At 53.1% G+C, this 22,110-nt stretch overlaps 1 protein-coding gene and 1 pseudogene across 2 annotated transcripts in view; one reads left to right on the forward strand and one right to left on the reverse strand.

Annotated features, from left to right (window-relative positions):
• The window catches only part of TMEM266 (transmembrane protein 266), a 141,803-nt gene that overhangs the window by 7,068 nt on the left and 112,625 nt on the right, over nucleotides 1–22,110 (reverse strand). For both annotated transcript variants that reach the window (XM_017518213.2, XM_017518211.2), the window contains exon 9: nucleotides 6,251–6,440. In XM_017518213.2, coding sequence (XP_017373702.1) covers nucleotides 6,251–6,440 — 190 coding nt within the window. The remainder of the gene's footprint in view (nucleotides 1–6,250; nucleotides 6,441–22,110) is intronic.
• Nucleotides 16,329–17,321, forward strand: LOC108295881 (annotated as a pseudogene).

Genomic DNA, 22,110 nt, shown 5'->3' on the forward strand with positions numbered 1-22,110 from the left:
CTGGGGAGCCCTAGAGACACGCAGGAAGAACCCCACAAGGGGCTGTGCAGTGCAGTCCGTGGAGGGGCAGGAAAGAATGGGCACAAACACAGGCTTCAGAACAAAACAGACCCAGCTCCAACCCGGCTCTGCAGGGCACGTGCGGTGTGGTCTTTGGCAGATCCCTTAGCCACTCTGAGCTTCAGCTTCCTCATCCATAAAATGGGGATAGCAACTGCCTACTCTGCTGGTGAACTGGAAAAGAGTCACTGAGCTCATGAATGTTTAGCCCGGGGCCATCACTTGCCTCCCTGAAACCCTGGCCCCAAAGTCTCAGTGCTTTCTGTGGCAGCTGCTCTCTGCTGCCCGGCGCCTTTCTTCCCAGGGTGTGAGCACTTTGCAAACCCAACCTGACTAATCCTCCCAAAGCCCGCCAAGTGCAGCGGAGGCAAGGCTCATCATGTGGGTTTTACCTCTTGGGTGGAGCCCCCAACCTGCCCAGGGAGGAGGCGGAGGTGGAGAGAAAGGGTGGTGAGTCAGCCAGGCCAGGTCTCCTGGAGGTGGCAGGGACTGGCCAGGCTGCATGGACTCTGGTGTGGCAGAGGGGGGCATGGGGCGCCAACCGCATGAACTGTGCAGACCCAGGCCCCAAAGCCCAGCGCAAGGCCCTGATTCCTGGTTTGGGCTCCTGCTCCCAAACTCCAACTTGCTCTTCCATGGCTTGGCAGCCCTCACCAAGGAGGGCACTAATATTCACTAAGCGCCTACTGTGTATGAGGGATGAGAGCTGCGCATGTAACTAAATGCCCAACACTTCTCAGTGAAGAACTTCTGCACCTGCTGTACTCTGCAAACACTAGAACGGAGACGGGACCGGCTACCTCATTTCTACGTCCTTGTTTAACAAGTATGAAGAATTTCAAGAGGGTAACAGCAGAGCAGTGAACCAAAGTGAGGGCCCTGCGTGACCACGCAGCTTATGCGCCCATGAAGCCAGCCCTGATCACGGAAGTAGCTTGTTGAAAGCCAAGTTGAAATTCAAACCCAGACCTGAGTCCTAAACTCATGTCCCTCAGGATCCTTCAAGTGCTACTTTGTGTGAGGCTCTTTCAGGTCTAGTCTTATAGCCCTGGGGTCCCTGGGGTCTCCTGTGTCCCGGTCAGGCCCACACATTTGGAGGCCAGGGGATGGCCTTGACTTCATGAGCACCCAGGCCCGCTCCTCTTCAAGGACGAGCACTTGTGCAGGCTGAGCTCCCTCCCCTGCCACTGCCTGGCAGAGGGCAGGCACAGAGCAGGCTGGCCGGGTGCACCCCCGTGGTAGTGTCTCTGGAGGCTGCAGCAGCATGGGGGACGCAAAGGTTCCCTGTGATATATGGCGAGATGCGTGGCACTCCCACCAGGAGCTGTAATTCATAAGTTATGGGCGAGCTTCAGGACTAATAAATTTGGGAGGGAAGTATTAATGACTACACAGGGGCACTGTGAACTTGGCAGGCCCCAAAGCCTGGAACTCTGCAGCCCAGGTTTTAAAAATGATTTGTGCTGAAGCAAGTCTAAACAGAAGCTGCTTGGCGTTGTCTGACTGTGACCTGCTGGCAACTGTTGAGACTGCGGAGCCACTTCCTCCTCATGGCTGGGGCTGGCAACCCGCCCTCCCAGGCTGCCCTCCCCCACCCCGCAAATTGCAGGCCCCTCCCGAGGCTCCCTGACTCGGCTCCGGTCTGCAGGTTAATCCCTGGATTGTCTGTGTCCCACTGTGCACAAGGTGAGCCTCAGAGCCTTGCTGGCCTGAAGGTCACAGTTAGCAACAAACACTGCCCTTACTTAATCTCCAGAGTGGCCTATAGTGCTCTTAGCTTGTCCAGCCATAATTTCTAACGTCATGAAAATCCCTCCCTGGACACAGCTCCTGGTCAAGGAGAGATCAGCTGGGGGATGCCCTGTGTCCCTGGACCACGTGAAGCTGTGAATCATGGGTGCCCTTGCCAACCCCATGTTCTGCCCTCTGTCTTTGCTGTGGGTGTTCTGGGGCTGGTTGTGCAGGGGCAGGCAGCAGCCAGAGAGCTGGGAGGTACCCAGGGGATGCCCCAGAAAAGGCAGGAAAGAGCGGGCCAGGGGGGACCCCAGGGCTGGATGGAGAGGCATCTGCACCTGCTTTCAGGGTGCATGTCTCCCCTCTCTATGGGAGGCCTGAGTCTGCCTTGTCCAAATAACCCCTACCCTGTTTCCAGGAGGGTGAGCAGGGACAGTGCAGACCCCGTGACATCCTGCTGGTAACACATGGCTGATCAGTTTCCCCTGAGTGGGCTTCGACGCTGACCCAGCTTTCTGCCTTCTGCCCCTGCCTCCCTTCTCCTCCTCCTGGAAGTTGCCCACTGTAGGGGCTGCCCAGAGAGGAGGAGCAGGAGGGAGGGGCAGGACTGAAAGCCTCAAAGCACTGCTAGAATGGGCAGGAGGGTTTTAAAGGCTTGGTTTGTTTGTGGACCCTCCAAGCCCAGATCTTGGTTCCCTGTGGGCTCAAATGTGGCATCTGGCATCCAGTATCTTGTAGGTAATTGGCTGAGGGACAACAAGGGCCGTGCTATTAGCTCTAAAGCTAAAGACCCTGAAGAGAGAGAGAGAGGTACTGGGGAGAGTAGCTGTACCGGAAGTGCTTAGACCTGCAGAAAGAACAGCACAGGGCAGGCCCAAGCCCCAGGTGAGCTGCAGCCTCAAGACAGGCTGTGGGCAGGGCCAGGAGGCTGTCATGGGGGAAGATCCTGGAATGGGCTGTGAGATGGTAAATCTACTTTCATCCTTGGGAGGCCTGGCAAACTGGGCAAAAGTTGCTGCCACCTTCCAGAAGAACTTTCAAAAAGAATAAGAAGGCAGATTCCACAAGCACCAGCCTGGGGGCTGAAAGCCAAGAGTGGGGTTTCTGGGGTGGACTACTGCCGACTGGCCTCAGCTCCCATAGGAGACGCAGGGCTCCACACCAGAACAAGTGATGTCAAAGAGCCTCATTTTGTACTTTGACCAGTTACTGGCTTGAAGATGACCTTCAATGCAACAAACTCTATGGAGACCTGGCTGAGACCCAGACCGAGGCAGGCCCTGAAACAGTCTAGAGGGGAGACACACGTAAACACTTATGGCAGTGGGGCAGTATCTGGACCTGGTGGGAGTCGGAAGTCGGTGTAAGGCTGCGACGGGAGGGCATGGAGGTCTGGGAGCGTACGCTAAGATGGATTCTAAGCATGAAGAGAAGTCTGGTAGGCAGGTTGGGCCATCCCATGAACAGCATGCAGAGATTCAGAGACCTCACAGAGCATTTACAGAACTAAAGGCTGTTCTATTCCTCTAGAGTGAAAGCCGAGCTGGGGTGGAAGGAGATGAGGCTGGGGAGGCAGCCTGCGGCAAGATCATCAGGGGTACACCTGCCGAACGGTAACACAGGTGTCCTAAGGCGAACTCAGGGAGGATGGAAACCTCCCATGGAGCAGAAGGGCAAAAGCTCCCTTGATCTTGAATGGGTACCCACTCCTCATTCATATGTTGAAGCCTTAACCCCCAGTACCTCAGAATGTAGTCTCACTTGGAAATAAGGCGGGTGCAGATGTCATTAGTTAAGGTGAGGCCCTTATATGCCTGGGGCCCTTATGAAAAGGGGAAATCTAGACCCAGACATGTGCACAGAAGAACGCCATGTGCAGATGAAGGCAGAGCAGGGTGATGCTTCTGCAAGCCACCACCAGGAGCCCGAGGAAGGCCTGGGACAGATTCTTGCTCCCCGCCCACAGGGGGAAGTAATCGGGCTCAACCTTGATCTCAGGTTCCAGTCCCCAGCACTGTGAGACAATACATTTCTGTAGTTTGTGCCAGCCAGTCTGTGGCATTTTGTTACGGCAGCCCTAGCAAACTAATACACCAGCCTAAGGGGCTTGGACTTTTTCCTGAGGGACACGGAACCAGGAAAGGCAGGAAGTCAGGGAGTGGGAAGAAAGATTTTGGAATGCTCACTTGATGGTGGGGGTGGGGGAGGGGAGACGGCAGAGGGCAGGCAGCTGGGTGAGGTCCAGATATAACAAAGGCTAAACGACGAAGATGAAGAAGGGGGCTGCTTCAATTAATCAGGAATTGGCGATCGGTTGCAAATCAGGACCTATCAAGCCCTGGAGTCAAGGCAGGAATCAACAAGCTACAGCCGAACACTGATGAGCGTGAGGTTCTGCATGAGGCTACAAAAGGCCTGTTGTTGCCCAAGGATGGGCTGCAGGGACACGGGGCTCAGCAGAGCTGTGTGGGAAGACGTGAGGCTGGGTCAGCTGTGAGCTCAGCTAGGGGGTCCCCACAAACTCAGGAGCCTTCTGGCTGCATTGTGGGGGTCCCGGGTCCAGGAAAAAAAAAAAGCAGGAGTGGCCTCTCAGCATTCTGCCCTGGGCTGGCAGCTCCCCAGTAACTGCATTCAGTTGTGGACGTTATTCTGAGAGACTAAAACAGTGGAGAGCTCCGGGAGGGGGCAGTACAGCAAGAACTGGGGAGTGTGTCCCCCGAGGATTGGCTGCGGGAATGCAGGTGATGGTCCCTGGAGGAGAAACAATCTCCAAACAGTCTCAGCTGGGACAGCACCACCTGTGCGTGAAACCCACGGCAGGTGGGGAGGGAGGGGGCCAGGGACCAGGCCTCGGTGCAATCTGAGGAAGAATTTTCTTCCAGGCAGAGCCGTGTGGAGGTGGGGTGGGCTGCCCAGGGAAGTATGAAGCACCTATTCTTAGAGGAGGGTGAGCTGAGGCTGAACGGCTCATAGGGTTATAGATGGAATTCTCACATCAGCTGAAGGGCTGGACCCAGAAGCCCCCTCTTGCCCCCAGATTCGATGTTTCTAAGCTCTGAAGATCTCCCAGAAGAGTGGCTGGACACAGTGGCTCATGCCTACAAACCCAGCGCTTTCAGTGGCTGAGGCAAGAGGATCCACTTGAAGCCATGAGTTTGAGACCAGCCTGGGCAAAATAGCAAGACCCCATCTATACAAAAATAAAAACATTAGCTGGGCGTAGTGGTGTGTACCTATAATCCCAGCTACTCAGAGGCTGAGGCAGGAGGATCACTTGAGCCCAGGAGTTTGAGGTGGCAGTGAACTGTTATGATAACAGTTGCACTCCAAAAGAGAGACCTTGTCTTCCCTACCAGGCTAAAAAAAGCAACCACTTCGTTTCCCAAAACCTGTGTGCAGTTTTGCAGTGCCTCACATCCCTCAGAGCTTTCTCACACCCATTGGTTCCTCATACCTCTACCTCCTGTGAGGCAGACAGAGCTGGAGTTATGAGTCCATTTTACAGAAGGGAACACTGAAACCTCGAGTCATGGAGCTGGGCCTCCTGCCTCCAGACCTGCTCAGCCTGCCCGGCTCTGCCCTCGCTGCCCTGGAGGGGTCACAGCATGCCAAGGCAGAATGGCTCCTGGATGAAGCTAGGGTTTGGGGTCCCACAGCCCGAGCTCCCAGCCCAGCACCACCATTTCCTGGCTTGGGTGGCCCCCTGCGTTTCCCCAAACCGCGGAACCTTGCAGCAGTCCTGTGAGGAAGCCTTAGTACTGCTATTTGACAGCTGGCAAGACCCAGGCCCCAAGAGAGTCCCGTCACATAAACGGCTGATAGAAGAGTTGGGATTTGAATCTAGAAATAAATAACTCCCTTCCATACAGGACCCTACCCTGGGCTGTGGCTCGTGTTCCCATCTCCACTAACATCACCTTCCCATCAACCTGCCACCGTCTGCAAGGCTCAGGGTCCAGGCTGCTCTGGCCTCGGGCCTGAACTTTTTTGGGCCCCGGTGGATAGCAGTCCAGTAGGAAGCCCCAGACCTCTAAGAAGACTGGCTCTGCCACTTATTAGCGAGGCGCCTTTGGACGGCTTTCCTGGGTCTCGGTTTCTTCAGCCATACAACAGGAGAGTCATACCTCCTCCTACGGCTGCTGCGAGGACAGGGAAGACACCGCACACGACGCACGCCGGGGGCCACAGGCACAAAATGGGGACGAGTCATTTCTAGTTTGGGTCAGGGTGGCTGGACTACATGCTCTCTCCCAGGCTCTGACGGGCAGTCCCGAGGCTACTTATCTGAGGGTGCTCCCCAGTCACGGTGAAGGAGGGGCATACACCTGCAAGGAACCGCGGCGCCTTCGGGAACCTGGAACCCCAGCCCCTCGGCGCACAGTCCCGGGGCGCGGGAGGGAGGCGAGGGGGCGCCCCCAGCCATGGCATCGGGGGCCGGGTGAAGACCCAGACTCACCTTGCGACGGCTGCAGCTCCTCCACGACGCTCTCGGCCGCCGTCTCCTCGTCCCACGTGCCGGCCTCCACCACCTTGAAGCGGCTGCGCGGCTGGCTGAGCACGTGCGGGGCCTGCAGCGCCGCCTCGCGTTCCGCTGCCAGGTCCAGGTCCTGCTGCGCGAGGTGCGCGCGCAGCTGCCGGATCTCAAACTGCGGAAGGAGAAGGGCGGGGCTGGAGCGGGGGCGGGGCTGGAGCGGGGGCGGGGCTGGAGCCGGGGCGGGGCTGGAGCCGGGGCGGGGGCGGGGCCCGGCAGAGACCCCTGCCTGACCTCTGGGCGCTTTGTGCAAAGGCCACTGGACGGGGAGTCAGGGGCCCTGGGTATGAATTCAGTTCTAGCTCCTCACCCAGATGCGGTACCCCAAGGGCTGCTCGACAACATGAAAGCCTCATGCAGATGCCTTACACTGATGAGTAAGAAAGAACAGGAAGCCTCGGGACATCCAGAGCCCGCGTCCCCAGCCCGGGGACCCCATCCTGGCGTCACTGCCCGCTGGTCTGAACACTGGCTCGTTTTCTTCCAGCAACACCCACTTCTCTCCTCCACGAGGAGGCACCCAGGACCAGACCGGGTTCAGTCTCAGTCCTGCGGCTTCCAGGCCCTGTGGCCTTGAACAAGTCCTGTCACCTCCCCAGCCTCAGTTTCCTTTTCTGCAAGATAGGGTTTTCACCTCTTTGAGGACTCGGGTTGCTTCCTCTTAAGGGCTTTCTCCCAGGTGGATGGCAGCCTATTTGAATTTCCTGCATTGCACCTGTCACCTTCTGATATTATTGTGTATTTATTTTAATGTTTTACTGATTTTACTTTTACGAAAGTAAAACATACACACACAACTGAAAGCATTCACGAACGACAGGGTGGCCAGACAGCAACCTGGCCTTGTCAGAGCTGCACACATCTTGTTTTACTTTCTGTTGGGGAGAGCTTCTGGGAAAGGCTTCCAGGGACCTCTTGGGTTTGTGGCTGAGATGGCCACGCCCGGGCCTTCCTGGGACATCTGGGCCAACGCGAAGTCTGGGTCTGACCTTGCGGGTCCGGGCCGCGGGCTCGCGGGAAGGAGGGCCGTCACCGCCACCTAGTGTTCCCCGCACGCCTCACACCGCTTCTGCACCGCGCGGGCAGGGAGGGCGGACAGCCGGGACGCCGCCGCGGCCCCTGCCTAGGACGTTACCTACTTGCCCATGCCGCCCAAATGCACCTCTCCGGCCCTGACTCCTCAAACCCGGTGTCAGACTCTCACCTCCAATGCCTCCATGACAGTATCACTTTCACAGGAGTCGCGAAATCAATCTGGTCAAAGCAGGACTCTTCACTGTCTCTCCAAACCTGTTCCTCAAGTGTTTTCATCTCATTTTAGCCGGAGCCAAAAATGCATCTCCCGTCACCTGACCCCAAGACACAGTCCTCCTCCTGGTTCTACAATACTAAGCATGCGCTGATCTCAGGGCCGCTTTCTCAGCTGCTGCCTCTGTCCCAAATCATATGGGGGTCCCTCAGAGGGCCCTTCCCTGACCAACACCTAGGGCAGCCCCTCGGGCACTCCGTCACATCAGCCCAGCTGAATTCTCTGCATTGCACTTACCACCTTCTGATGTTGTGTATTTAATGTTTTCTTGATTTTACTTTTATGAAAGTAAGACACACATACAACTGAAAGCATTCACGAACAACAGGGCAGCCAGGCAGCCACCTGGTGCTGGACAACCTCCCAATGCCAGGGTCTACAGGTTTTGTCTCTGGGATGGCGCAGGTTTTCAGCTTCCTGCCTGAGGCTCTAAGTTTGGTTGCTTCTGTGCTGGGAGTAGGGCAGAGGAATGGGGCAGAGGGTCCCACCTTTAGGGGGAAAGACTTTGATTTAATCCTCATTTTCAGCCCTCCACCTTTCCCCAGGTCCCTGCCTAACCTGGTGCCCACCTGCAGAGCCTTCTGGTTCCTTTTCTCTCGAGGACAAACCCCTCGACTCTTGCAGGGTCGGGGAGCTTAGTCTCCTGGCCATGCATGGTTTGGAAGGGCGTCATGGGATCTCAAATATTAGGCATGCAGACTTTTAGCCATGCCCACCCAGTGTCAGCTTCACACTACACCCCCGTCCTCCCAGACACTCGGGTTCTGAGGGGAGAGGTACCCCATATCCCTCACTGTCCTCTGTGGGCACTTTAGTTACCCACTGTCCACTCTGGTGGATCAGGGAGCATCCTGTCTAGTCTCCATTTTCGCCAATTCACTAAAACCTCTTTCCTCTTTGTCCTGATGGACAAGACTTAAAGAGAGTTCAGTTCCTCCCTCCCTCCCTCCCTCCTTCTTTCCCTCCCTCTCTCCTTCTTTCCCTCCCTCTCTTCCTTCCTTCCCTCCCTCCTTCCCTCTTCCCTCCATCTCTCCTTCTTTGCTCTCTCTCTCCTTTCCCTCTTTCTCTGTCTCTCCCTTTTTCGTTTTTGAGATAAGGTCTTATTCTCTCTGCCACACTGAAGTGCAGTGGCATAATCATAGCTCACTGCAGCCTTGTATTCATGGGCTCAAGTGATCCTCCCACCTCAGCCTCCCAAGTAACTGGATTACGGGCACATGCCCGGCTAATTTTTCTGTTTTTATTTTTTGTAGAGACAGCGTCTTGCCATATTGCCCAGGCTGGTCTCAAACGTCTGGGCTCAAGCAATCCTCTCACCTCAGCTTCCCAAAGTGCTGGCATTACAGGTGTGAGCCACTGTGCTCATCTAAGAGATAGTTTCTTAATTCTTATGCATTTATGATTTTGTTCTCTACTGCCATTCCACTGGGGTTTGGGGAAGGAAATCAGATAAATATTTGTGATCACACCATGATATGGTTTGGCTGTGTCCCCACCCAAATCTCATCTTGAACTGTAGTTCCCATAATCCCCATGTTGAATCATAGGGGTGGTTACCTCCATGCTTTCTCATGATACTGAGTTCTCACGACATCTGATGGTTTTTATAAGGGGCTTGTCCCCCTTTGGCTTGGCACCTCTCCTTGCTGCTGCCATGTGAAGGACGTGTTTGCTTCCCCTTCTGCCATGATTGTGAGTTTCCTGACGCCCCCCCGGCCATGCTGTGAGTCAATTAAACCTATTTCCTTTATAAATTACCCAGTCTTGGGTATGTCTTTATTAGCTGTGTGAAAACAAACCACCATTTTTAAAGAACTATCAGTTTACTTCCTATTCCCCCCAGTGGTGCTCCGATGGGTGGGAAAAACAGGCATACTCCTAGCATGGCTGATTTCAAGCTACGAACAAGAGGCCATGGGGAGATATGCACACTGGGTTCTCGTGAGCAAGTGAGACCTCCACCGCACCCCCAGGAGAAGAGCATCTCCACCAGCAGGGCTCTTGTCTGTTTTGTTGCGTGGTATGCAAAAGGCATTCGATGAACATTGCTGAATACACGAACAAATCAATGCGGGAAACCAGCTAGCCTGTTCAGCTCCGTGGCTTCAGACTGGGCCCTAACTCCAACCACCAACTGAGCTGCACCCCATCCCAAAGCTAAGACAAAGATGGCGGCCTCATGCTGGCTATGCACTAAGCCCTGACCCTGGTCACACACTGAGCCTGGACTCTGGTCACCCACTGAGCCCTGACCTGGTCACACACTGACTCAGCCCTAACTTTGGGCTCAGACACTGAACCTCGACAACCCAGCACTGAAAGCACTCAAAGGTGGCTGGAGGGCTCACAGAGTAAGAAAGCAGGCCTTTATGTGCAGGGCAAGAGGGTGCAAGCCACCCCTCTGGCAGTAAGGTCTCACAGGCGACAGAGGGCCCAGGAGGCAACCTCCCAAGCTCTGCTGGGGCTGGGAGCCCCTCCTGCCCTGCTGATCTGAACCTCCCATGGGCACACCCAGTCCACTCTCTCCAAGGCCACTCATCGGGGCCTGCAGGCCAGCTAATGGCTTCCTGGCCGCTCTGAAGGGATGCATTATTGATGACTTGTAATTGATATGGAGCTGCCCAGGAGTGTCCCGCTGGAATTCAGGCCAGACAGCCAGAGGCCAGGGCTTGCCCAGCCCCAGGCCCACATGTGCAGACGCAGGCACATACACAGAAGCAAGTTTCAGCTAAAGAGGTGAACTCCAAGTGTGCGGGAGTTCTCTCATTCATTCATTCAGTAAGAAGTCAAGTAAAGCAGGGTAGGGCGATGTTAACGTTCTGTTACAGGTTTGGGAATGAAAATGCCTTCCCCAGCTTGCAGATAGATCCTGGATAGCCCTAGCAAGGGGCGGTGCAGCGGGGGGGCTGTCAGCTGCACTGCAGGGAACAAGTCCCCTCTGAGAGCCAAGCACAGCTGGGGTGATATTCACAGCAGAGGAAGCATGCTAGCTTTTGTAGACAAGGGCCGGAGGGCCAGAAGGGGCTGGGGAGCTCGGCCAGGGCCCCACCAGGCAGAGCCTGTAGCCACAGTAAGATGTTTAAAGAACAACCACTGGAGTCCTCCAAACAGAAGGGTGGAGTGGTGGGAGTGGCGGTGCAGTGGGCCAGATGGGCATTCGAAAGGACCATGCTGACTGGAGAATGGAGGACAGACTGGAGGGGCCACAGGGGCATGAGAATGCCAGCTGGGAAGCTGCTGCAGAGTCCATGCCAGCGATGACCAGATACGGACTAAGGTGGAGACGGCAGAGATGGAGATATGAGGAAGAGTAAGAGAACCACCCAGGAGGTGAGATGTCAGCATGTGGCGTGGACTGGAATGGGGGTGAGGGAGAGGACAACCTCCTTTGGGGACAGATTTTGGCAAGCTTCACACCCAGAGGGTGTGAGGTGGCTGGATGCTGTCTGTCTGCCCTGAGGAAGAAGGACTGACGCCTCAGAGGGGAAGGGCACATGGGCCACATGGCTGTCGGCCCAGTCACTGGCTGGGACAGCGCAGGGGGGTTTCCAGAGGTTCTAGTGAGACCCTCAGAGCTGGCCTCCTGGCTCCTGCCCTGCTTATCATGGCCACAATGTGCCTCTTCAGTGTTGCCCAGGGGCCCTAGGACATCAGAGCCTCATGAGTCAGATGGGGAACCGTGGCCCGGAGGTGGGAAGGAGCCTTCTGTGCTGGGAGGGAGGGTGGGGGAAAGGCCAGGACTGGATGGTGCTTCAGAAGCAAAGCAGGGGCCACAGCCCACAGCCCGGCCTTCCAGCCCTCAAGACCCTGTGCCAAGGAACTTGCAGCCTTATGGGCAAGATGGAAGTGAGTCAGCCCAGCAGAATCCAGGGCAGCTTGATGGTAGCAGGGGCCAGGCAAACAGGAAGTCACCAGAGGGAAAGAGCAAGGGCTGGAGACTGGAGGCTGAGTTCTTGGCCCATCACCCCTCCCTCGCCCTGACTTTGGGTGAAGCTCTTTTCTTCCCCGGGCCTCCGTTTCACTGTGTATCCAGTAAGGCAAATGGACTCACTGAATTCCCAGTCTATGACGAGCTCTGTACCAGCTCCAGGACCCCACCTGGAGGCCGTGAGGTGCAAGTGCAGTTAAGGCTGCATGCCGTTTTGAGGGCCCTCCCCTACTCCCCGCCAAATGCCCCGTTCCCAGGGAACCATCTCTTCAGAGAGCAACGTAACAGAACCCACAACGTCTAAAATGCATCATGAAGGATGTGGAGCACACCGTGCGAATCACTCATCATGCAAATCAGCAGAAAACATCATGGGTTATCAAGCCATAAAGCAGGTCATAGAAGCTGACCTGGGTCAATATTTGAGAGAACAGACAAGGGCTTCAAAATAACTACAGTTAATGTGTTAACAAAATAGGGGGAAAGACAGACAAGGTGAGTGCAGTGTTTCAGCAGAGAGTTAGCCTCTCTAAGAAGAACCAAATCAAACTTTCAGAACCTTGATATACAGTATCTGAAGTTGAGTAGTTGGTTGGATGGTTTTAACAGGGGACTAGACAGTATTGTTGAACTTGAAGACAGGTCTATAGAAAAATATCAAAACTTACAGCCATTAAAAAAGGAGAGAGGGAGGAGGAGGAGAGAGAAAATGAATAGTGGAGCCGAATAGGATATGAGATGTAAGATGTGAGATGCAACCAAATGGCCTCAGGTGCAACTGGAGCTCCGTGAGGGGAGGAATGAGACAGGCGCAGTGAATAAACGAACCACGGCAAGAACTTCCCAAATCCAATGAAAAACATCAAGCCACAAATTCAAGAAACTCAGAAAGTCCTAACCAGGAAAAAAAAAAAAAAAAAAAAAAAAAACAAAAAAAACCATAAACCCACATGGAAGCACCTTGCAGTGAAACTGCTGAAGGCAGGAAGAGACACCTCTGCACTGGGGCTCCCCGGAGCTCACGCGGGCCTGTGCCTCAGGAAAAGAAGGCGCATGGTGGCCCTGATGAAGCAAATCTTCCATTGGCAAATGGGCCAGTGGAAAAAAAAGACCACCCCCAGGCTTGGGAAGAATTAAAGTGCAGTCACAGCCCTATTTAGCGCACATCATTAGCTAAGTATTTCTAATCAGATCACCTGACCAGATCATCTGGGATCCACAGGGAAGCCCGCAGTGTGCATTACTGGAGTAAGTCAGGCCCCTTCCATCGGGGCTGGGCTTTTAATGCAAGCCCAGGAGGGGTCAGCCCCACCAGGGCGGCAGGACGGGCACACCCAGCGCTTCTCTGCCTTTAATGGTCCGGTTGCGAGTCCAACTGACAGGGGCCTTGGCCTGATCAATGCACACTTTGGCCAGAAGCTCGATGGTATCTAATGCGATAGCAGTAATTCTGCTCTAGCCTATTAGTGCTGTCTGCACAGACTGCCCTGCCTTCAGATCCATCTGCTGTTGGGATGGCATCCAATGTTTATTTCCATTAGTTTCGCCATTGTTGGTAACAATAAAAATCGGGAGACAGTTGCAAACTAATGATTTAGGAGCTGGGTAAAGCTGAGATCGACCTTGGCCCCTTTCCATCCACTGTGAAGATGACTGGTAGTTGGCCATAAATTTAAATTATGGCAAAAGGATAACATAAGTTATTCCTCTGATGGCTAATTTTATCAGCTAAATAGGCTTGTCATTAATGCTATCGGCTGTTTTACAAATCACTTCCCATCTGAAAAAAAATTTCACTTCCCACAGTGGAGATCCTGAATAATCCAGGTAACAAAGGCTACGGTGCTGAGCCGGGGGCTTGTGGCCTCTGTAGGGAAAGAAGGAGCTCTCTGGAATGAGCCAGCTTCAAGCCCCGTCCCCAGAGCCAGGTGGAACCACGGCTCTATTCCTCCCCTTTAGCCCCTTCTCTGAGCTGCTAGCCCGGCCTCAAAGGCGAGTGACCTATGCAAGGACCACTGGCATTCTCTCAGGGGTACAGGTCACCGGGGGCAACGGGGTCCAGCGTGAGGCCTGGATGGGGAGTTGGGCCCTGGCTCCCAGTCAGATGGGCCCATCACCTCCCACATCTGTTCTGGCTCCTCCAGATGAAAGACAGCGAAGGGGGTGGAGGGAGAAGCATGGCAGCTTCCTCTCCCCATGTCTTCCTCCATAAAAATGCCTACAGCTTGCAGGATCAAGATTATCATCTTGTTTCTTCAGGAAACAGGCCAGGGAGACATGGCATTCCTCCAGGAAGGACTTTGATCAGTATGGCTGTGCTGGAACAGGGGACACAGAAGGGAATGCTGTGAGCCCACTGGCCTTGTTTCATGCGTTGGGTGTCTATGCAGGTAACTGTTTTCTTCCTGGGCACAAAGACCACCTCGGACAGCACCTGGGACCCCTAGTTGATACTATGTAACTGACTCTTGCCAATAACATGGGGCAGAGCCATGTTACCACTTTCAGGCCTGGCCAATAACCTGCCATGCCCAATTCCCCACTCTCACTTTCCTATCCACCGACTAGAAAAGACTCAGAGGGCTTGGAGGAAAAAGGATCGGCCAGGCGAGGTGACTCCCACCTGTAATCCCAGCACTTTGGGAGGCTGAGGTGGGCGGATCACTTGAGGTCAGGAGTTCGAGACCAGCCTGGCCAACGTGGTGAGACCTTGTCTCTACTAAAAGTACAAAAAGTATCCGGGCGTGCTGGCACGCGCCTGTAATCCCAGCTACTCAGGAGGCTGAGGCGAGAGGCAGTAGAATCGCTTGAACCCAGGAGGCAGAGCTTCCAATGAGCTGAGATCATACCACTGCACTCCAGCAGGGGCCACAGAGCGAGACTCCATCTCAAAAAAAAAAAAAAAAAAAAAAAAAAAAAAAAAAAAAAAAAAAAAAAGGAGCCATAAAATGGGAGCAGCCTGGAGGCCTGAGTGACTGTGTGGAACAGAGGGTCCCTCCACCCCAACCCACTGCAGCCTGTACTGCGCTATGATGAGAGTGACAAACATGCTCCTCCTGTGTTAGGACACAGATTTCTGGATTTGTTGGCTGCAGACGCTGGTGTTACTCACCCTAACTGACAGTGACACAGGCAGATGTCTCTTTCTGGCGCAGGGAAATGGATTCTGAAGCCCTGGGTTCCTTTCCTAGCCCCTCCATGAAAAACTGCAGGATATGGGCAAAGAACAGCCCCTCTGAGCTTGTGTCTTTCCGTGTGAAGAGATTAATAGTACCCAGCCTGTCACCTTCCACCATCAAAGTAAAAATGAGCTAAATCATGACAGTGCATTTGTGAATGAGCAACCATCATACAGATACATTTACTAGTATTTTTATACGCGCTCTCTCTTTTTTTTGCCCTTACTGACAGCCTCCAGTAGGCCAGATTTAATTCGATCCATATGGCCTCCACATGATGTAGGCCTTGTTACCTCCAATTTTCCCAATGAGAAGCTGAGACTTGGGGGTTAAAGGGGAGGCGACTGGTCACTGGTGGAGCTGAGGTTTGAATCTGGCTTGTTGGCTTCCCAAATAAGAGGATTCTTTCCACTCTTCCAAGCTCCCCAACAAGGGACTCACCTTTCCTAAGGTCTGAGGACGTCCTAAGGGGCTCACAGGTCCCACTGGTCTGCTTGGAGGCTGGACCTTGAGTATTTTGCCAATGATCTCAGGGTGAATGGTGCTGAGGAAGCCAGGTCAGATCGTACTATTTTGTAAGAAAAGCTGTTACCAGGCTTAAAGGGCAAAGAGCGGGCGTAACAGAGACTTCAGAACGTGTTTTGGAACTGAAGCGAGACCCCACACATAGAGGGACATATCAAATCTCAGAGGTGCTTTCGTGAGATGAGTCAGAAAAGTATATTGCTGCATTCATTTAACCGCCACATCTGAAATGGCTTTGGTTTCTGAAGCAGCCAGGACAGAGAGACAGCCCAGGAGTCCACAGTCTCTGAAGAGCAGCCTCTAGCATTGTGCCCTTGGAATCCATCTCTTTATCAGTGAGCCTAACTCTTAAAGAAATTCTGGCCAGGATCCATTCCCCACCAAAAAAAGAATGGAAAGGAACTTCCACCTAAGGGATTGCTGAATCAGGGGTCAGAGGCCATGTACTTCCATCACAGCCGTGGGCCGTCTGGAAGGGGCTGAAGAAGGCACGGCCAGGGCTTTGGAACACAGGCTGAGCAGCAGAGAGTCCTCCCCTCCCAGGATCCTCTAGGTGCCCCTCCCCTAGTAGGAATCTGTTAAGGATGAGGTGTGCCCACGACCAGAAGAGGTCACAGCAATGAGAGAGGCAGTGAAGACTGTCTCCCTGTCAAAGCCAGAGGGCCAGGTGTGGTCCAGGAGGGAAGGCATGGGAATGGGACCCAAGAGACCCATTTTCCTCCTGGCCTCCTCACTGCTGTGCCACGCTGGGCTCACCGCTCACCGCTCACCCTTCTCTGAGCCTCTGATGCCCCATCTGTCAAATTCCAGATTGGGCCAGCTGCCCTCCAAGGGACTTTTCATCTATTATATAAGGTGGCTCTGGGGCACTGGGGGCATGGGCCGTGTGGTAAGAAATGAGCTGCCATGTGGCACAGAAGATGAAATGGACCAGGCATTCATACAAGAAACGGGCAACAGGCTCACCTGAGAGACGCAATGTAATCTTTCTTAAAAAGTTACGATGGGCTCCTCACACCAGTTAGAATGGCGATGACTGAAAAATCAGGGGACAAGATCAGTAGCTGCTACACCGGAAAGACGGCGGAGCAAGAGCAAAGAAAAATCCCTTTAGTTCCAGAAAATCTCCTGAAAAAGAGGAAGGCGTACCGAGCCCTCAAAGCCACTCAGGCAAAGCAGGCACTTTTGGCAAAGAAGGAGCAGAGGAAAGGAAAAGGGCCCAGGTTTAAGCGATCGGAATCATTCCCACATGATTCCTGGCGGCAGACACGTGACAAGGTGGGTGTCAGACAACTGGAAGTGAAGCCTCACGCCTTGGAATTGCCAGATAAACATTCTTTGGCCTTTGTCGTACACATTGAAAGGATTGATGCTGTGAGTTTACTGGTGCAGAGAACCATTGCAAGTCTTTGCCTAAAGAAAATTTTTCGTGGTGTCTTTGTAAAAGTCACTCCTCAGAACCTAAAAATGCTGTGTATAGTGGAACCTTATGTGACCTGGGGATTTCCAAATCTGAAGTCTGTCCGGGAACTCATTTTGAAACGTGGACAAGCCAGGGTCAAGAATACCACCATCCCTCTGACAGACAACACTGTGATTGAAGAGCACCTAGGGAAGTTTGGTGTCATTTGCTTAGAAGACCTCATTCATGAAATTGCCTTCCCAGGGAAGCATTTCCAGAAGATCTCATGATTCTTGCGCCCTTTCCACCTCTCAGTGGCCCGTCATGCTACCAAAAATAGAGTGGGCTTCCTCAAGGAGATGGGCGCACCTGGCTATCGGGGTGAACGCATCAATCAGCTCATCCGCCAGCTGAACTAGACCAGGTGAGGCAGGGCTGAGAACTGCTCTTGGGCTGACTGTGGGTGGGCCATGCCTTGCCACTTTAAAAGTTCTTTTTGCGTTTACTAGTTATTAAGAGTAACCTTGAGATTGGGAGGAAAGAGGAGGCGCGCACAAGTAGTTGGAGACCTGGGAGCAATGAATGTCTGATTAGCACGTGGGGCTATGCATAGCCTAGTAGTTACAGGCTTAAAAATGTCAAGTAACTAAAAACTGTATGCTGTAGTCATTTAGATGGAAATGAGGAAAGAATATTAATAACTGACTGCAAAAAGGACTTGATGTGAATCATCTATTTTGCTGAAGAAATCTTAACTCTTTTTGAAATTACATTTTATTCCTGTTGCTATTACTCTAGGTGCCAAACTGCAATACATTTTTATCAATGAAAAAAAAAAAAAAGAAAGAAAAATCAGGGGACAACAGATGCTGGAGAGGATGTGGAGAAATAAGAACGCTTTTACACTGTTGGTGCAGTTCAACCATTGTGGAAGACAATGTGGCAATCCCTTAAGAATCTAGAACTAGAAATACCATTTGACCCAGCAATCCCATTACTGGGTATATACCCAAAGGATTATAAATCATTCTGTTATAAAGACATATTCACATACATGTTCACTGCAGCACTGCTCACAATAGCAAAGACTTGGAACCAACCCAAATGCCCATCAATGACAGGCTGGATAAAGAGAATGTGGAACATATATACCGTGGAATATCATGCAGCCATAAAAAAGGATGAGTTCATGTCCTTTGCAGGGACATGGATGAAGCTGGAAACCATCATTCTCAGCAAACTGACATAAGAACAGAAAACCAAACACCACATGTTCTCACTCGTAGGTGGCTGTTGAACAATGAGAACACGTGGACACGGGGAGGGGAGCATCACACACACCAGGGCCTGTTAGGGGTTGGGGGCTAGGGGAGGGATAGCAGTAGGAGAAACACCTAATGTAGATAACGAGGTGATGGATGTATCAAACCACCATGGCAAGGTATGCCTATGTAACAAACTTGCACGTTCTGCACATGTACCCCAGAACTTAAAGTATAATAATTTTTTTAAAAAAGTTCAGATGGGCTGCATATGGTGGCTCACGCGTGTAATCCCAGCACTTTGGGAGGCTGAAGCGGGTGGATCACCTAAGTTCAGGAGTTCTAGACCAGTCTGGCCAACATAGCGAAACCTCATCTCTACTAAAAATACAAAAATTAGCTGGGTGTGGTGGTGGGTGCCTATAATCCCAGCTACTTGGGAGACTGAGGCAGGAGAATCACTTGAGCCCGGGAAGTGGAGGTTGTGGTGAGCCGAGATCATGCCACTGCACTCCAGCCTGGGCGACAGAGTGAGACTCCATCTCAAAAAAAAAAAAGAAAGAAAAAAAAAGTTAAGATGAAGAAACAGAGGAACTGTGCAGTGGAGATACCTGAGCCAGGCCGCCCCTGCCAGGTGATCCAGGTAACGTCACAGTGAGAAGTCACGTGATGTCCTCCTGTGACACAATGAGAATGGCACTTCCCTCTGCAGCCTTCCTCCCAAACTCAACCCCAGGCTTACCATGGGGAAAACATCAGACGAATCCCAACAGGGGGGCAACCTGTAAAACAGTCAGCCAGTGCTCCCCGAAACCGTCCAGGTCATCAGAAACAAAGTCTGAGAAACTGCTACAGCCAAGAGGAGCCTAAAGAGATGTGCCGACTAATGTCATGGGGAGCAAGTAGAGGACATAAAGGATTAAACACTAAGAAAGTCTGAGTACTGTATCAATGTGGGTTTGTTCATTGTAACAAACGATGTTAATAACGGGCAGCTGGGTGCAGGGGATATGGGGGACTCTGTACCTGCTTCACTATTTTTTGGTAAATATAAAACTGTTCTAAAAAATTAAGTTTATTCTTTCCTTCTTTCTTTCTTTTTTTTTGTTTGAGATGAAGTCTTGCTCTGTCACTCAGATGGGAGTGCAGTGGCGCGGTATTAGCTCACTACAACCTCGGCCTCCTGGGTTCCAGTGATTCTCCCACGTCAGCCTCCGAGTAGCTGGGATTACAGATGCACACCACCGCGTGAACCCCCACGCCTGGCCCTTACAGTTTTTTATTTTAAAACGAGCTGGGTGAAGTTGTGGCAAATAGCCGTACAAACACACCCTAGTGAGAGAGCAAGGGAGTGCAAAGTGGTTTTTGGTTTGGTTTGGTTTTAGAGGCGGGATCTTGCCCTGTGGCCCAGGCTGGAGTGCAGTGGCATCATTAGAGCTCACTGCAGCCTCAAACTTCTGGTCTCAAGCGGTCCTCCCGCCTCAGCCTTCCAAAGCTCTGGGATTACAGGTGTGCGCCATCACGCCAGGCCAGGTGTGGCATTTAAACTGGGATCCTAACACATTTCATTGGTAAATTTCAATTTTTCAGGAAGCATATGTGAATTCAGTTTGGAAATCGCTTCGTTATACTCTGAGAATTCCAGCAAGGAGAGAGCAAGAGTGTCTCACAAAGATGACTACACTGTCCTGGAACGGGGCTGTGCGTGCCACTGAGACAGCTGAGGGGAGCCAGGTCTGTGCCCGCAGTATAAGCTAGCCCATGCATAATGTGATCAACATTTTCACTGAGTGCTGACGGGGGCTATGAGTAGGAAAAAGGAGGCGAAACATGATGGGCTGGAAAAGAACAATGTTCACAGTTAGGATGCCTGCCTCTAGGCCCCCCTGGACTAGCTGTGTGCCCCAGGTGACCCGCCACTGCTCAGTTTTCTTATCTGTAAAATGGGTGTGCAGGCAGGCGTGGTGGGGCTGGTGGACTGCCAGCGTCCACTCCCATTACTTACCACCCATCACGTGTCAGGCTTTAGGCTAAGTGATCTCAGCACCATCCTTCAAGGATTCTGTTACTACCCCTATTTTTCAGATTAGGCAAACCAGGGCCCAGAGATGTCCCATTAATGCTAAAGCCACAAGGTGAGTAAGTGTTCTACAGAGAGACACATCTGGGTTCAAAGCCAGCTCCAAGTCTATTTAGCATCCAGTCTATTCTCAACCATTCCATGCGCCGCTGTCTCCAAGGTCTAGCCAATCCTGACATTCCAGGGCCCACACTCTCATTTCCTTAAGGGTATCTGTTACCCAGGCAAGTCTCAAACCAGGTCTGAAAACACAGCTGCGAGTGAAGCATCTGCCTCGCTCTGTGGAGCAGGCACCTCGGATTCTGGGAGAGCAGCCCTCCTGGCCCCTCTGGCCAGGCACCCTCCCCAGCAGCCCCGCTGGGAGCCCAGCCTGTCTGGCCCTTTCTGCTGTCTTAACTAAGATGACAGGCTTCAGCTGTTTTTTAAATCAAAATGGTTTGTTTCTGTTCATCTCTTTTCCAGATGTCACTACCTAGAGGGAATCTGTCTTTATTTATTGGTTCTTTCCTGTGTGGAATAGCAAGGGAGTCTCCTCTGGCTGAGATCCCCGTGAAGGAGGCCACATGTGGGGAGTGACTTGAACCAGGACGGCAGGAACCTGGGGTCCCCGGGGGCCTCAGGACAGAGGTCATGGTGGAAACCCTGGGAGGTGGGGTTGCCATTAGGATTTTCTCCCAGCCACGTGGCACATGTGCGGCTGAGATGAGGCGTGTGGCAGGGTCAGCACGTTCCCTGCTGGGCTGGGAGGCTGCAAATTTATGAGGGGCGGAGGCAGCCCTGGGTCCGTGTCTTTCGCGTTGCCAGCTGCATTGGAGGAGAGCATTTATTTCCTATTTGACAGCAGACTAGAACTGACTGGCTTCCAGCCGCTTTCCAGATGACGCCCTGCGCTTTCCTTTCTCCGCTTCCCTACAGACCCCTCTCCCTAAAGCCCAGCTTCTCTCACCTTCTTCTCCAGTCTCTGTCCGCAGCCATCCAGCCTCCAACAGCAACCACAGGCTCCACCCACATTCACATCTCAGCGGAAACCCCAGTTCTGCTTTCCATCCTCCAGGCTTCCTCTGTCCCGGTGGGATAAAGCCCAAACTCCCTGGTTGGCCACGGAGCCCCTTACCAAGCCTGTCCCCAGTCCTCCAGCTGCCCCCCTCTGCTCACCCTCTACATGGCCCGGGACTCCCTGGGCACCGCACCCACTCCCACACCCCGAGCTGTTCCCTCTGCCTGGCAGCCTTCTCCCTGGGGCCCTGCTCCACATCAGCCCCTCTGGAAAGTCTTCCCCACCCTGGCCTGCAGAGCCCAAGACATGTCCGTGGGATGCAGGCATTGCACCAGATTTCCACTGCCTATTGATGGGCTGCCAAATCCCCTGAGTCACCCAGAGCCCCATCAGGATGAGGCCACGCCCTGTCCAGAGTGGCATCCGCATGCCTGGCACAAGCCTAGCACAGAGCGGCTCTGGACAGTGCTGGCTGACCACAGGATATGGTGAGAATGAAGCTCACGCCAGCTCCTCAGGGCGGGGGCGCTTCTCTTCCCAGTCCAGGATTCCATAGCCTTCCCTGCTCTCAGGACACCTTGGACAACGTGCCCCTGAGGGCCGTGTCCCGATGACCCCTCTTGTCACTCACAGGCATTCTGTGCGAAACGAAAGGTCACAGTGTTCCCGAAGTAGATAAAAAGATTGGTTTCCTGACAGGCATTCCAAAGGGATGATTCTGAAGACGCTGTGTGCATGTTCCTGTGGGGACGTTTTCCGGGATCACTTTGTAGTATCATTCCACAGACTTGCCCCACACCCCAAAACTATGAGAAGTTGGGGTTGGTCAAGGAGCCAAGAGGTACACTGACTATGCATTTACCAAGACCCGCAACAAATGCTGAATACGCATTTACCGAGGCCCCCAACAACATACGCTGAATACGCATTTACCGAGGCCCGCAACATAACACTACGCATTTACTGAGACCTTCGATATACGCTGAATACGCATTTACCAAGACCCGTGACACACGCTGACTACGCATTTACCGAGACCTGCCACGTGAAGAGCACTGGCTGGGGCTGGGGCGTGGATGTGAGCTGGACAAGGCCTGCCCTCA

Source organism: Cebus imitator, unplaced genomic scaffold (assembly GCF_001604975.1).
Source record: "Cebus imitator isolate Cc_AM_T3 unplaced genomic scaffold, Cebus_imitator-1.0 Scaffold664, whole genome shotgun sequence".
Classification (NCBI taxonomy): domain Eukaryota; kingdom Metazoa; phylum Chordata; class Mammalia; order Primates; family Cebidae; genus Cebus; species Cebus imitator.